Below are 14,298 nucleotides of genomic sequence, written 5' to 3'. Positions count from 1 at the left end.
GGAAAAAAAAGATTTTTTTAAACCTTCTGTGAAATGTAATTTTGAATAAGTGCAATTTCTGTTGAGGAATAAATTAGTACACCTCCACAATCAATCCCACTTGAAATGGTTAAAATCACACACAGGGGTATATGGTTAGAACATAATTACCCAGTGTTTTAAAGGAGGCTTGTCTTCTTTAAACCTCACATTTAGTTTGGTGTGCCCCTGACTATTGAAGTGAGAGAAAACACCATGGTGAGATCAAAGATCAGCTGTCTGAGGCCTTCAAAAAGAAGATTGTAGGCGCTTATGAGTCTGCTAAAGGATTTGAAAAGATCTCAAAAGAATATAAAATCAGCCATTCCACTGTCGGGAAAATAGTCTACAAGCAGAGGACATTCAAAACAACTGCCAACAAACCCAGGTCTGGCCGACCAAGCATGTTCATCCTGAAGATGCTAGAAGTCTCCAAAACCCCTAAATTGTCAGCACGGGACCTACAGAAGGCTCTTGCTACTATTGATGTGAAAGTGCATGCCTCTACAATCAGTAAGAGAGTTCACAAGTTTACCCTTCATGGGAGGTGTGCAAGGAAGAAACATTTGCTCTCTAAGAAGAAAATGAAGGCCAGACTGAAGTTTGCCAGAGTGAATGTAGACAATGACCAGGACTTCTGGAATAATGTTCTTAGGACAGATTAATCTAAATGTGGACACCAGAAAAGAGGACATGTTTGACATAAGCCCAACATAGCATTCCAGTTAAATAACCTCATACCAACTGTGAAGCATGGAGGTAAAAGTGTCATGGATTGGGGATGCTTTGCTGCAGCAGGACCTGGCCAGCTCACCATCATAGAATCCACCATGAATTCTATCGTGTATCAGAGGGTGATTGAGGAACATGTGAACTCATCTGCGAAAAAATCCAAGCTGAAGCGAAACTGGACCCTGCAACATGACAATGACCCACAACATCCAACAAGGACTCGTTGAAAAGGAAGAAATGGAGACTCCTGGAATGGCCGAGTCCATGCCCAGATCTTAATCACATTGAGATGCTGTGGGGTGACTTGAAACGGGCTGTACATGCAAGAAACTCCTCAAACATCTCACAGCTGAAAGTATTCTGCGTTGAGGAGTAGGGCAAACACTCTTCAGACTGATGTGAAATAACTGGTATTGGCTACAAAAAGCATCTCACTGAAGTTATTTCAGCCAAAGGGGGTAACACTAGCCATTAGGTCAGGGGTGGGCAAACCGGTCCTCGAGGGCCACAGTGGGTCCTGGTCTTTGTTCAAACTTATTCAGCACAGACAGTTTAGCCAATGAGGTATCAGTGGAAACAAGAAGCACCTGACTGAAATCTACTGAGTGCACTTGTAAGAAACCGGATTGGTGAAAGGCTGTCCTCATGATGGGTATGAACAAAAACCCGCACCCACTGCGGCCCTTTGTGGAATAGTTTGCCCACCCCTGCATTAGGTGGTAGAGTGTCCTAACTTTTTCCTCAGTTAGAATATGCATTTTTGTTGATATATTGGGTTTAATGAGTAAAACAATGTTAATTTTTGTTGTTTGCCTGAAATTAAATCACTTTCTTTTGCAGCAATAAAGAAAAACAAGATCAAACATTGGTATGTAAAAAATTCTTACTAATGAACTGTATATATAATGGGGTGTCCTAATTTTTTCACATGACTGTAAGACACAAAAGTAGCTACTTAATGTTGTATTTAAAAAATGAAGTAACTCAACTTAAAAGTGCAATATACTGTAAGTACAGCATTCACAAATGATGATTGTCAAATGATGTAATTAAAAAATTCACAGTGAACACTTCTTCTCCTGGGAAGAGTGTCAAAAGCATCGTGTCAGTTACCAGTACTATGCTTTTCTGCCAAGCCAGTTTGGGAGGTCGGAATATTCTAGGTATTTGTCCAGTGGCGTGCAGCTAGTGGGGGGCGTGCATTAAAAATCATGGCATAAAAGCAGATTTCCCGAGACAAAGCAGGAATCTAAAGAGACTTCACGTATCTCCACTCACCTGCACGTGGTAAGTCGAGCACTCTGCGTGAATTGGAGCGATGCAAAATCAATGGTTTAATTGAGAAGTGTGTCCAAAGGATATGTATGGAAAAGATGCCTACTGCAGCATCATGCAGTTGTTAACTAGTGGTGGGAATTAAAGAGTAATTTACAATTAAACGTCGCTGTTATATCAATAACATTTTCATTTTCAATGAAAACCTTCTGCCATTTACTTTGTATTATGGTTTCACAGTATGGGTAATTGATGAAGGTAAACTTAAATTCTCTAAGGACTTTAGTAAGTTGACATATGCCGTATGTAATAAATGTACTGTTTATACATAATAAATATATATTAAACAATTGGTTGTTTCAAGGTGCAGATATGAAAGCTGGATCTCATGTCAGATCAAATTACGACAATATTTCAGTGATGAAGGCCAATAGGTTACTTCTGCTGGCAGGTAAGTGAACGTCAACATCACTTTTCCGGGTTTTTTTCTGAACAACTGTTCACCACATTGCCAATGATTAAAAGGTCCAACTTGAATAGGTACTAATTTTGTTTTTTTGTTTTTCTCTTAATGCAGCTATAATCAGCAGCCAGTTGGTCCAGACTGATGCAGTTATACCTTTAACTCCTGTCAGCCTGAACCCGTGTTCTATTAGAATTTTTGGGCAAATGAAAAATGATTTAACAGTGAGTTCCCAACACGCTGCTCCCCATGACATGCAATAAATATTGTACGAGTAATTTGAATCGAATTTAATTAAAATGGTAATTAAGTTTTCTTTCCTTATAGATCAGCTCAGCTGATGGGTCAACTCAATTCTGCTTTACAGACGCAATCGTCACTGAATGCATTGAAATCTCTGGTGCCGATGAGGACACTGTGCAGACAGAGTTTGGGGTAGTCGACAGTAGAGTAGAACAATTGGTTAAGGCAAATCTGTCTCAGATCGAAGGCAATGCGACCTGCTTTTTGAAAAGCGACTTGCTCACTTCAGGCCAACTAACTGTGAGTCATTTAGGCTCAGATGTGCCGAATTAATTATTACCGATTACATTTTGTTGTTAGTCTTTCTATATTTCCGCAGAGAACTGTTACTTTTATAAGCTTTGGACCCCAAACGGTAATGAGTGTGACTCTGACATCAAATACCGACCCATTTGTTGTAAGTATGTACAGCTTATGCTGATATACCTTCATTTAACGGATCAAAAACTAACAAATTCACTATTTAACATACTAAATCTGCTAGAAATCTGAAATGTGTGAGCGTAGCAATCAAATTAACTTTGTTGCCTAAATCAGCTGCTCTTGTTAACTGACACATTTAACCGACAGAGGCTGCTACTGATTTTCCGCACCAGGATTGCTTTCAGAGAGGCTCTATAAAATGGTGTGCTCAACCACCAGTGCGTGCTCTCGTCTCCGCAGGCCTCTTAGCAATTTGTGTTTCTATGAGCATCTCTGTTTGTCTGTCGAAAATTTTATGCTGATTTTGGCACACAGTAACTATTCAGTGTGAAATAGAGTCGAGAGGTTTGTGGCGGATTTCATCAATGAACAATAACAACAATAACCCAAAACCCTGAAATAGGACGCGAACCCAGCACCGTTTGGAACACACATCCATCAACACTTAGTTCGGTGGGGGAATTGTGTTTGAATCATCACAACAGTGGATATGGGCCAAGGTCTTCAATTTCCAATTTCCAAGCTCTTGCTGACTTTAACACTGGTGAAAATTCTTAACTTAAATACATAAATACTTGGATTTGGCGTATCTGTGGGTCACTTCTTTGAAACCACTCTAAATGACCATGAAGAAAAATGCTTTATAGTAGCAGACAATTGGCAAAAACAAACAACCCAGCACACTTTTTGGTCCGTTAGATCGAAGTTTAACCATTGCCACCAGGTTGCCCAATGAGTGAAGCATTCTGATAGTCCGAGTGCCAATGTAAAAATGTAACACGGTACAACTGCCCTTGATGCCCCCGAAAAAGGCAATTGAAGTCAAGGAGGTCAACTTTACCAAGACTGCTGGGATTGAAACAAATTACATGGACCTCAGTGGTTGCAGGTCCCAGGGTATGTATATCGCTGCAGAGGGCCTCCAAACACTAAAGAAAGCATGTCACGCCAACACAAATGACATATAACACTGACCCAATCTTTTTCAATTTGCAGGAGAGATCCTCCTTCCGGGTTCATATAGACAGAGCACATCAGGAGATTGCACAATCATATCATGCACCAATCAGGGTCAACTCATTAACGAAACAACTTGTGGATCAATGGAGACTTGCGTTGCTAACACGTAAATAATTTTGCTGTCTGGTTCATATGGTTATTGTTATGCCGATTACCGATCCAAAGTTCTTGAGCTGGTAAATGTGTGAAGTGCCTTGAGATCACTAGTGTTGAAAATGGGGCTGATCAAATGACATCGATTAGTAAATTATTAGGCTTTATTACCCTGCATGGCTGACTTGGTTGTATCTCATTTAGATGCAAGCCAACGTACCGCGTGTGCACAGTGACCAGCGGCGAAGTGATCCAGTTCTTTGGCCAAGTGTCTACAGTTAGCGACCGCTGCCTTTACAGCCTGCTTGAGCCAGACGATGACAGCTTTAAGCTGTTGGCGGCTTTTGAGGATCGTCGTAGTCAGATACTTACCTTCTTGGATCACTTCGATTTGGTGCTATTCAACAACACAATTACTCTTGAATCAAGTGGAAGAGTTCGGGTAAGAAGATAACCAGTATGCTGATGTTGATAACTCATGTAGATATGAACTTGCCTGGCACAACCAGACTATTCTCCCTGTATTTTTCAAACACTGTGTGAAATAGTCTGGGACCCAGCCCATTAACGGCCTCTCAAGCAAGGTACAAAATCAATCGTCCAATCAGATTCGTTTATTTGCGTGACGTGTTTTTAACGAGTAACGTCACTCTTGCACACCAAAAGTCGTGTCTACAAAAACACAGATAACGAATGGGAGAGTCGAGAATATGTTCCAGTCCGCGGTAAAACCAGTTTTAAATTACCAAAAACACACCGAAACAAGTCATTGACAACAGTCAACATGGCCCGCGCTAGCCATGTTGAATAAACTTCTCCATTCTCCGCTCACGCTAATTACTTGTCGCTTTAACAACGTCACGTCTGCCCGTCGTTGATTGGTCCACTCCGCTGTCCATTTGCTGTGGCTTGCTCCACCCTCGGAATTTGATCCGCCGGACGGTCACCAGACTCAATCGCTGGAAGAGCGGTGAGTCTGGTATTCCAGGCAAGATATGAACAAGGTCAGCATGAGATCTCATCTAACTCAAAAGCATAAGGTCAACATGGGCCATGGCATACTTTCATTCAATTAAATATTTATTGACAGTATTTACACCATGAGTTCATTTAGGATGTTGTGACCTTGCACACGTTCAATTTCACAACTTTCAACAGTTCCGGAAAGGTTTTGATTTATTGTTCAAAACTGATGGAAAAAGCCCAGTCTTCTTTCCGATTAAAAGCCTATATTTTACTCATGAAGGCAACTGGATTTCCACCAAGAATCCCACATCATCAAAGAGCGACAAAAGATAATGCATTACTAGTTTGTAAAAGCTTTTTATACAAGGCGCGCTTCCAAACTGCCACACCAACATACTTCTGAATTTACATCCACCCCCGCGCGCAAAAAAAAAAAAATCAGATTTAATAATATTAATCGCATGGGCACAGTTTGTCATTTCAGTACTTTTCCCTGCTTACTTACTAATCAATAACAGTATGTCCCAGCGTTGCTTGGGTTTGTATAACGTGAACACAATACAACTGAATAGCAGATAATATATACTTTCCTTAGAGATACAGTTGTAATGTAGTAATAGTAAAAGGACAGCATAAACGGGTTAATGCGCAATCGCTTTTCCAACACTGTGTACAGTATTGTGGTGAGCGACGTGGAGATGAATGAGAGACAATTTTAGGGTTTCACTCTTGCTGCTCTTGTGCCCCATACACCGCACGGCCCCAAGAGACAGTATATTTTTTTAACAAAAAAAAAAAACAGTACAGAACAACAGCAACCATCACTCTCAATCAAAGTTGCCACAACTGCTCATGAACCATTGTGGGCGTAACACATAATAAATAAAGAGTCGCTATAATATGAATATCCAGCCAAAAAAAATCCCTTAGTAACATTCCCGAAAATGTTGTGGTAAGCCTACCTAAGTGTGTCAGTCATGTGGACCCATGTGTAGTGCAAGGAGCGAGGAGGTGACAAATTGGATGGTTTCCAAACCAGATAACTCTTTAGCCTCGCATGCAAACAGCACTTGACTAATTGGCTGCCGTTGGAGACGATAGACAATCCATTTGAACTGCCAGCCCTCTTAGTTCAAATAGCATGGACATCTATCTCCTCCATTGGGGCAAACAAGTTAAAAAATATAATGAATATATTTAGCATGATATCACTGAAATCAAATCTGCCCAGTGCTTCTTCTTATGATGCAGCTAAATGGCCAAATACAAACACTTAGTCCTGTGGCCACTGAGGTCTTAAACGGAGTGCTGCTTTCCAAAGACCAGACTGGCGTCACTTTGGTTATTTCAAACAGTGACGTTTTAATCTTCTTTGATGGCTCCACCGGGTACATTAAAGGTATGTGGAGTACAAAAAGTGTTCTGTTAAGTACAAAAAGTGTCCTGTAGAACACTAACATCCAATACGTAGTTGGCTGATTGCATTATGCTTCTTCTTCTCAGTACCTGACGGGGCGGCTTTGCAGGGCTTATGTGGTAATGCCAATGATCCGGCCTCTTCTCCAACACCGGTCTCTGATAGCCGAAGCAATCAAGGGTAGGTGCAGTGGCGCCACCAGGGGGTGGCCAGGGGTGGCCACGGCCACCCCTATAAATTGGTTGGCCACCCCACTGGCCACCCCACTTGCCAGTATATCGTTAGATTGTTGTAGCATCAGTTATGCAGTTCATCCCAAATGAATGCATTTATTTTGTTTTGTTAAATGTAGGACTGTCAAATTTATCGCATTAACAGGCGGTAATTAAATTTTTTTAATTAATCACGTGAAAATATTTATTGCAATTAACGCATTCGCAGTACGACTCATTCACGCATTGCCGCAAACAGCCTACAATGGCGTTGTTTTACTTCTATACAGAGATAAGAGGCAGTGTCAAGTGAATGGAGTAGATAAAAGCATTCATTGGGGCCGTGCTTTTAATTGGCAAAAGCTTTGTCATCTCTTCCACAGCAACTATAAATATTGTGGGAAGCGACGTGGGGAAGAATGACAGGAGTCGATCTTTTTCTTAACACCCTGTAGTGTACCCAACGCAGAGAAGATATAGCATTTGCAGCCATCACACACAGTCATGCTTGCACCACTTCCCATCATGCATTTGGGCAGAACAGTTAAGTCGCTACAGTATCATTTACTGAAAGCTCAACAAATACACTAGATGGCAATATTTAGTCACAATATACAAACTCACATTTATCCTTTAAGAATTACAAGTCTTTCTATCCGTGGATCCCATTCACAGAAAGAATGTTAATAATGTTAATGCCATCTTGTGGATTTCTTGTTATAATAAACAATTACAGTATGTTGAATGTATATATCCGTCTTGTCTTATCTTTCCATACCAACAATAATTTAGAGAAAAATATGGCATATTTTAGAGGTGGTTTGAATTGCGATTAATTACGATAAATTAATTTTTAAGCTGTGATTAACTCGATTAAAAATTTTAATCGTTTGACAGCCCTAGTTAAATGTACACCTTATGCCTAATATATACATAACACAATAAAACAGAATTGTTGTGGAACTCAAAATGTTGACTGGACAGTTACGGACTATGCACATTAAATCATTAGTAACATCAAATATTACACAATACACCAAAGTATATCAGTAGTCGTGTCCTTAAGTCTTTCTGATAGTTTTCCCCTGACCTTTTTACTGCAATAATATAATGAAAACCTGAAATTATAGCTTTTGGTTTTGGCCACCCCAAGATTTTAAGTGGCCCCATCTGGCCACCCCTATGAAAAATTTCTGGAGGCGCCACTGGGTAGGTGCCACTCTACAATGTGCAACACATCAAAAGCAGTAAGCTATCCATGGGGCTGAAGTATATCCTCTTTGTGCCCGTCCCCCAGATGTGAAATAATGCCTCGAGCTGATAACCTGTTCGTCAACAGTGTGGTAGGACTACAACGGTAAAAGCGTTCATTTCCCAGAGTATCAGTCTCCTGTTTTTTCATCATGGCAACCCTCACCATACCTTTGTGAATGTACAGCTGCTCCTTGCTCAATTCAGACGAGTTCGCTGCATGCCACGACAAAGTCCCTGTCGAACCACACATCCACGCATGCAACCTCACGCTGAGTGGCTACCCTATGGTGGACAACCTCAAATGTCAGTTCTTCGAGGCTTATGCCCAAGTCTGCAAGATGCAGTATGACATCGACATGGATGGCTGGAGGTCTTCCTTTGACTGCCAGAAGGGTGAAAATTTGAACATAATGCTCAATAAACCTTTCACTGTGAAAAATTATTCCCTTTCAAGCACAAAGCTGATTAATAGGATTTTAATGCAAACCTGTTCACAGATAACAATCAGGCGTATTGTCAGAACCATGACTGCAATGCTAATGAGTTCTGTGGAGAGTCCAAGTTCAAAAGAACCACCTGTCTCTGTCGAGCCATATTTGCCTCAGAGTACCACTTGAAGAACACTTTGGGTAATGAAAAACATTGATTACCTTTTTTTACGCAAAGGTAACATCAAACATTAATTCCTCATTTAACACTCGTGTTTGATCAGGTGACCCTCCCACATGCCAAGAGGGTGGAGGAGCAATCTCCCTGATTGGCTGCCTACTGGAGGAGAAAGGAATCGACTATCACTTGTTGCACCTGACCAATGAGACCTGCACAGGTCAAAGGGACAGTGACAGTCACTTGTTGACCTTCAACTTTAACTCAACCGACACATGTGGGACTGAGACCGAGGTAGGTTAGCAACACATGGTCGAGTTGACGTGAATGCGACATTTATCGGACTTATTGCATTTTCGGGTTGCCTGTGACAAAAAAATTGTACATTTGTACATCATCATTTTTATGTTTTTCTGCGCTTGACAGGTGAACGAAACCTTTGTGGTTTTCAAGAACAGCATTGTGACTGGTAAACCTCAAATTAATCGACTCATCAATCGCAACAACATCCAGTTAAACATAACATGCATGTACAGGAAGCCAGAAATCAAAACACTGCTCCTTCACGTTAAAAGCACGTGAGTTGAGCAGTACATTGCAGCTCAAAACGGGTCATCTTTAACATCTGGCGACTCCTATCTCACCTGGCTTCTCGTATCTCCGTGTTTCTTTTTTTGCAGCTCTGTGGTGCGTCAAATGATATCACAAACAGGAAACTATGCTCTGTTTATGCAAGTGTACATGAACAGCGAGCGCACTGAGTTGATGAAGCCGAACACAGAATTGGAGTTGAATCAGCAAATTTGGATCCAATTGAGCATAGACGGAATGGATGGGAGTGTGGTCAAATTAGTGACTAAGTCTTGCTGGGTGACGGAACAACCGGCACCCAGCAGCACTACGAGATATGACCTCATCATTGATGGGTGAGGACCAACTTGCTACAAACTGAGACGGGCTTGCCCGTAGCAAACATGTCAGACCAATTTTAGTTTCTCACATTTGTCTCCTTTCCCTAAGAGGAGCAGCAGTCGACTAAAAACAGAGACAGGACATCACATGGTCAAATCAGATGGATTGAGAAAACCAGAGTTGAACAATCCTTGAGAAGTAGGAACAACATATGAGACCCTTAAGTCTTATCTGTTTCTCTTACTGCTCAAATCTTGTGTTCTCAAATCTCAGTGATGTCTTGATTGTATTTTAACTCGTTTTTTGGTCCCAAGGTACCCGTAAAAAGTTAATTTAGAAAAAAAAAATAATCACAGAATTAGAGAAATAGGAGAAGCTCAAATTGATCTTATATGTTTGCTTTGGGTGTCTCAAGAGAGAGCACCTTATCAGATTTTTCTTGGTTCTGAGCAGCTGCCCAAACCGCGAAGATGGCACAGTGGAGGTACACAACAACGGATTGGGGAATAACAATTACTTCTCATTCCGAATGTTCCAGTTTTTGGACAGCTTGAGCTTCTACCTGCACTGCAGTGTGGACCTCTGTGTAAAGCAGCAGTGTCAGCCTGTGAGTTGCATGCATATTTACTCTCCCTGTTGTTCTGAGAGAAACAACAGTTTTTTTCCCCATTATCCCAACAGACCTGCAATGTCATTTCAAAAAGAAGACGTAGAGCCCTAAGGAATAATATGTCTGGGGATTTACACAAAGGCCTAATCTCATTGGAGTGGATCAATTAGGTACCTGTTCAAGAACCGCCCTGATCGGTCACATTTTTCTTAAATTTGTCAAATATGATGAGAAGATATCATTTTTGAGAGTTAGCCACTAATACCAACTTTTGTTCTCTCAGGTAACCCAGTTGGTCGATGAAGAGTTTGGGGCTTACAAACATCTTACAAAATGAGCTTGCTATGGTTCATGATTAGTGGCATATCCCATATATTTAGGAGATAATCTTTTGTTTTTGTGTTTCAGTTAATTATTGTCGCTTCTTTCAAAAATGTAATCTACAATTACTTTAAATTATTCTACGTCATAAATAGAGAACCTATCTAAAAACTGTCATAAATTGATTGATTGACAATGTCCATCACAATAATAAAATGGTATTGGTTGCAAAAATATGTGTCTTCCTTTGGGAATCGAAACTTCCAGATCAATTATGTTTTTCAACATTTGCGAATGATGACATGATACACACAAAAAAAGACATAAAAACGGAGGATATCAATGAAGTTTGAGATCCTGATTAATTTGCTGACACATCTCTTGAGGGGGGAAACAACAGGCATAGCAGTGACATGCGGGAAAATGAACTGAGGAACATGAAAAACATCAACATAATCAGAATTCTCCAACCATGGCATTTTTTGAAGATTTTTACTCACTTTAGATTACACTACTTATTTTATTTATAAACCTTGTACAGTACATCTATTTTTAATATTTTACACTTAGGAATGCTTGTGCTCATAGGCGGAGTTTGACTTTTGTGGCGGGGGGCAAAACATGTTGATGACCCCGAATCAGTGTCAGCAATAAAATTAACTTACAAGATATATGCTTGGATAGTAGCTTAGCCCATGCTCATACATACAGGCATCCCAGCTGTGCGTGTGTGAGCGCTTGCGTTTTCTGTTTTACCTAGTGGAGAAGTAGACGCAACATCATTTTCGACTGAATATTCCAGCCAGGAATATTTATGATAATATGTTGCAAATGAGCATTTTAATTGTTTCCCATCATTTTTTGAGGGGAATTCTAACTCAGGCTGCTTAAGGACTGCAATGGTTTTGGCCAAAGATCATTGTCCATTGAATATGGTACGCGCAGTGGTGGCTCTGTTGTACAATTAACGTCTTTAGTGGGGCAAACTGAGACTCAGCTCACCATTATGGCGGTGTTCTTTGGTGTTTCGTGGTCCACATCTTCAATCCTTGGTTCTCGCTCAGCTAAGCTTTTTCAAAGCATAGGTTTGAAAAAATTATGTATATCCATCTTGCCTCTTCTGTCCGCAGGTGGTTTTGGCTAAGCAAAGCAAATGAGCGTCTCTAAGGTGCTAGTCACATGATCTGTTCAAAAAATAATTTTGACTAATATTTATTTTTTTTGTTCATTTCATTCATTCTTTTTCTGTTTTATTGCTTTAAGCCTACAGCTTTTGTAGACAACATTTTACCAGCAAAGTCTTAATTTTAAATTCATATAGGCCTATATAGGAAAGTCAAGTACATGCAATGACATTTACGGCCAGTGGGGGGGGCTATGTCCCTCCCGCGTATGCTTGTGCTGCTGCGAATTTTCCCTATGGGGATCAATAAAGAATTACATTGAAGTGATGCTAATAAGAAAAAATCTACTTATATAAAATACTGGACGAGCACTGTATTTCTTATTCGTCAAGCTATTTATTCATTTTTGACTAAAAGAAATTGGCCAATTGAACTCCAAAAGCTTAAACCAAAACCCCTGATCCAGAGAATGTAAGAAGAAACTCCAAAAGCTTAAACCAAAAACCCTGAACCCGATAATTTAAGAACAGAGAAGAAATAGTTATCAGTTTGGAATAACTAAAATCAGCATTTAATAACTGCAATCTGTATTTTTCTTACATTGTTTTTGTCTGACATTTACATTTGTTGAGCTATTTCAAACACTACACTGGTACAAGTATGTAAACAAATTCAAAATGAACGGCAGCCTGGCTCCATCCCTAAACGTCTCATCAGCTCAGAGACATGAAAAGCACTATTGAGGAGCACGCATGTGCTCTGTTGGCTAACTCAGCACATTTGGGCAATTAACCGATAAAAAAATACAAGTGCGCAATGAATTAATGTTTTCAGCTCTAAAATAACAAACCGAGCACTGAGGATCGATGCGTACACATCCTAAGAATATAGTGTAAGGAAGACGCAGGCTTTTGCGCCCCCCTCCGGCAAAGGATCAGAGTCTGTTAGGCTGGTGATGGCAACCTTTGCCAGCAAAGTTATACAGTGGGGCAAATAAGTATTCAGTCAACCACTAATTGTGCAAGTTCTCCCACTTGAAAATATTAGCGAGGCCTGTAATTGTCAACATGGGTAAACCTCAACCATGAGCGACAGAATGTGGGAAAAAGAAAAAAAAAAAAAAACAGAAAATCATCATTTGATTTTTAAATAATTTATTTGCGAATCATGGTGGAAAATAAGTATTTAGTCAATACCAAACGTTCATCTCAATACTTTGTTATGTACCCTTTGTTGGCAATAACAGAGGCCAAACGTTTTCTGTAACTCTTCACAAGCTTTTCACACACTGTTGCTGGTATTTTGGCCCATTCCTCCATGCAGATCTCCTCTAGAGCAGTGATGTTTTGGGGCTGTCGTTGGGCAACAGGGACTTTCAACTCCCTCCACAGATTTTCTATAGGGTTGAGATCTGGAGACTGACTTGGCCACTCCAGGACCTTGAAATGCTTTTAACGAAGCCACTCCTTTGTTGCCCTGGCTGTGTGTTTGGGATCATTGTCATGCTGAAAGACGCAGCCACATCTCATCTTCAATGCTCTTGCTGATGGAGATTTTTACTCAAAATCTCTCAATACATGGCCCCATTCATTCTTTCCTTTACACAGATCAGTTGTCCTGGTCACTTTGCAGAAAAACAGCCCCAAAGCATGATGTTTCCAACCCCATGCTTCACAGTAGGTATGGTGTTCATCGGATGCAATTCAGTATTCCTTCTCCTCCAAACAGGAGAACCTGTGTTTCTACCAAAAAGTTCTATTTTGGTTTCATCTGACCATAACACTTTCTCCAAGTCCTCTTCTGGATCATCCAAATGCTCTCTAGCAAACCGCAGACGGGCCTGGACGTGTACTTTCTTCAGCAGGGGGACACATCTGGCAGTGCAGGATTTGAGTCCCTGGTGGCGCATTGTGTTACTGATAGTAGCCTTTGTTACTGTGGTCCCAGCTCTCTGTAGGTCATTCACTAGGTCCCCCCGTGTGGTTCTGGGATTTTTGCTCACCGTTCTTGTTATCATTTTGACGCCACAGGGTGAGATCTTGCATGGAGCCCCAGATTGAGGGAGATTATCAGTGGTCTTGTATGTCTTCCATTTTCTAATAATTGCACCCACAGTTGATTTCTTTACACCAAGAGTTTAACCTATTGCAGCTTGTCTTCCCAGCCTGGTGCAGGTCTACAATTTTGTCTCTGACGGACTGAGTTTGTGGACAGGTGTCTTTTATACCAATAATGAGTTCAAACAAGTGCTATTAATACAGGTAACGAGTGGAGCCTCGTTAGACCTCGTTAGAAGTTCGACCTCTTTGACAGCCAGAAATCTTGTTTGTAGGTGACCAAATACTTTTTTTCCCACTCTAATTTGGAAATAAATTCTTTAAAAAATCCAACAATGTGATTCTTTCCCCTCATTTTCTGTCTCTCATGGTTGAGGTTTACCCATGTTGACAATCGCAGGCCTCTCTAATCTTTTCAAGTAGGAGAACTTGCACAATTGGTGGTTGACTAAATATTTATTTGCCCCACTGTACTTGCGGCTGGAGCTGTAC

General features: G+C 40.6%; 1 protein-coding gene across 1 annotated transcript; it reads left to right on the top strand.

Moving 5' to 3' along the window:
• The first annotated feature begins 4,011 nt into the window (after nucleotides 1–4,011).
• LOC130929290 (uncharacterized) lies at nucleotides 4,012–10,761 on the top strand. Its single transcript, XM_057856385.1, has 14 exons — nucleotides 4,012–4,111; nucleotides 4,211–4,340; nucleotides 4,532–4,769; nucleotides 6,545–6,692; nucleotides 6,797–6,890; nucleotides 8,220–8,279; nucleotides 8,361–8,569; nucleotides 8,674–8,805; nucleotides 8,889–9,076; nucleotides 9,209–9,360; nucleotides 9,463–9,708; nucleotides 10,148–10,301; nucleotides 10,376–10,474; nucleotides 10,588–10,761. Exons 1-13 carry the CDS (start codon nucleotides 4,012–4,014, stop codon nucleotides 10,472–10,474), a joined length of 1,950 nt encoding a protein of 649 aa, XP_057712368.1. The 3' UTR covers nucleotides 10,588–10,761.
• Nucleotides 10,762–14,298: the final 3,537 nt, after the last annotated feature.

This window comes from Corythoichthys intestinalis, chromosome 2, assembly GCF_030265065.1.
Source record: "Corythoichthys intestinalis isolate RoL2023-P3 chromosome 2, ASM3026506v1, whole genome shotgun sequence".
Classification (NCBI taxonomy): Eukaryota; Metazoa; Chordata; class Actinopteri; order Syngnathiformes; family Syngnathidae; genus Corythoichthys; species Corythoichthys intestinalis.
The sequence above is the reverse complement of the archived record's forward strand: the minus strand, read 5'-3'. Positions and strand labels throughout refer to the sequence as shown.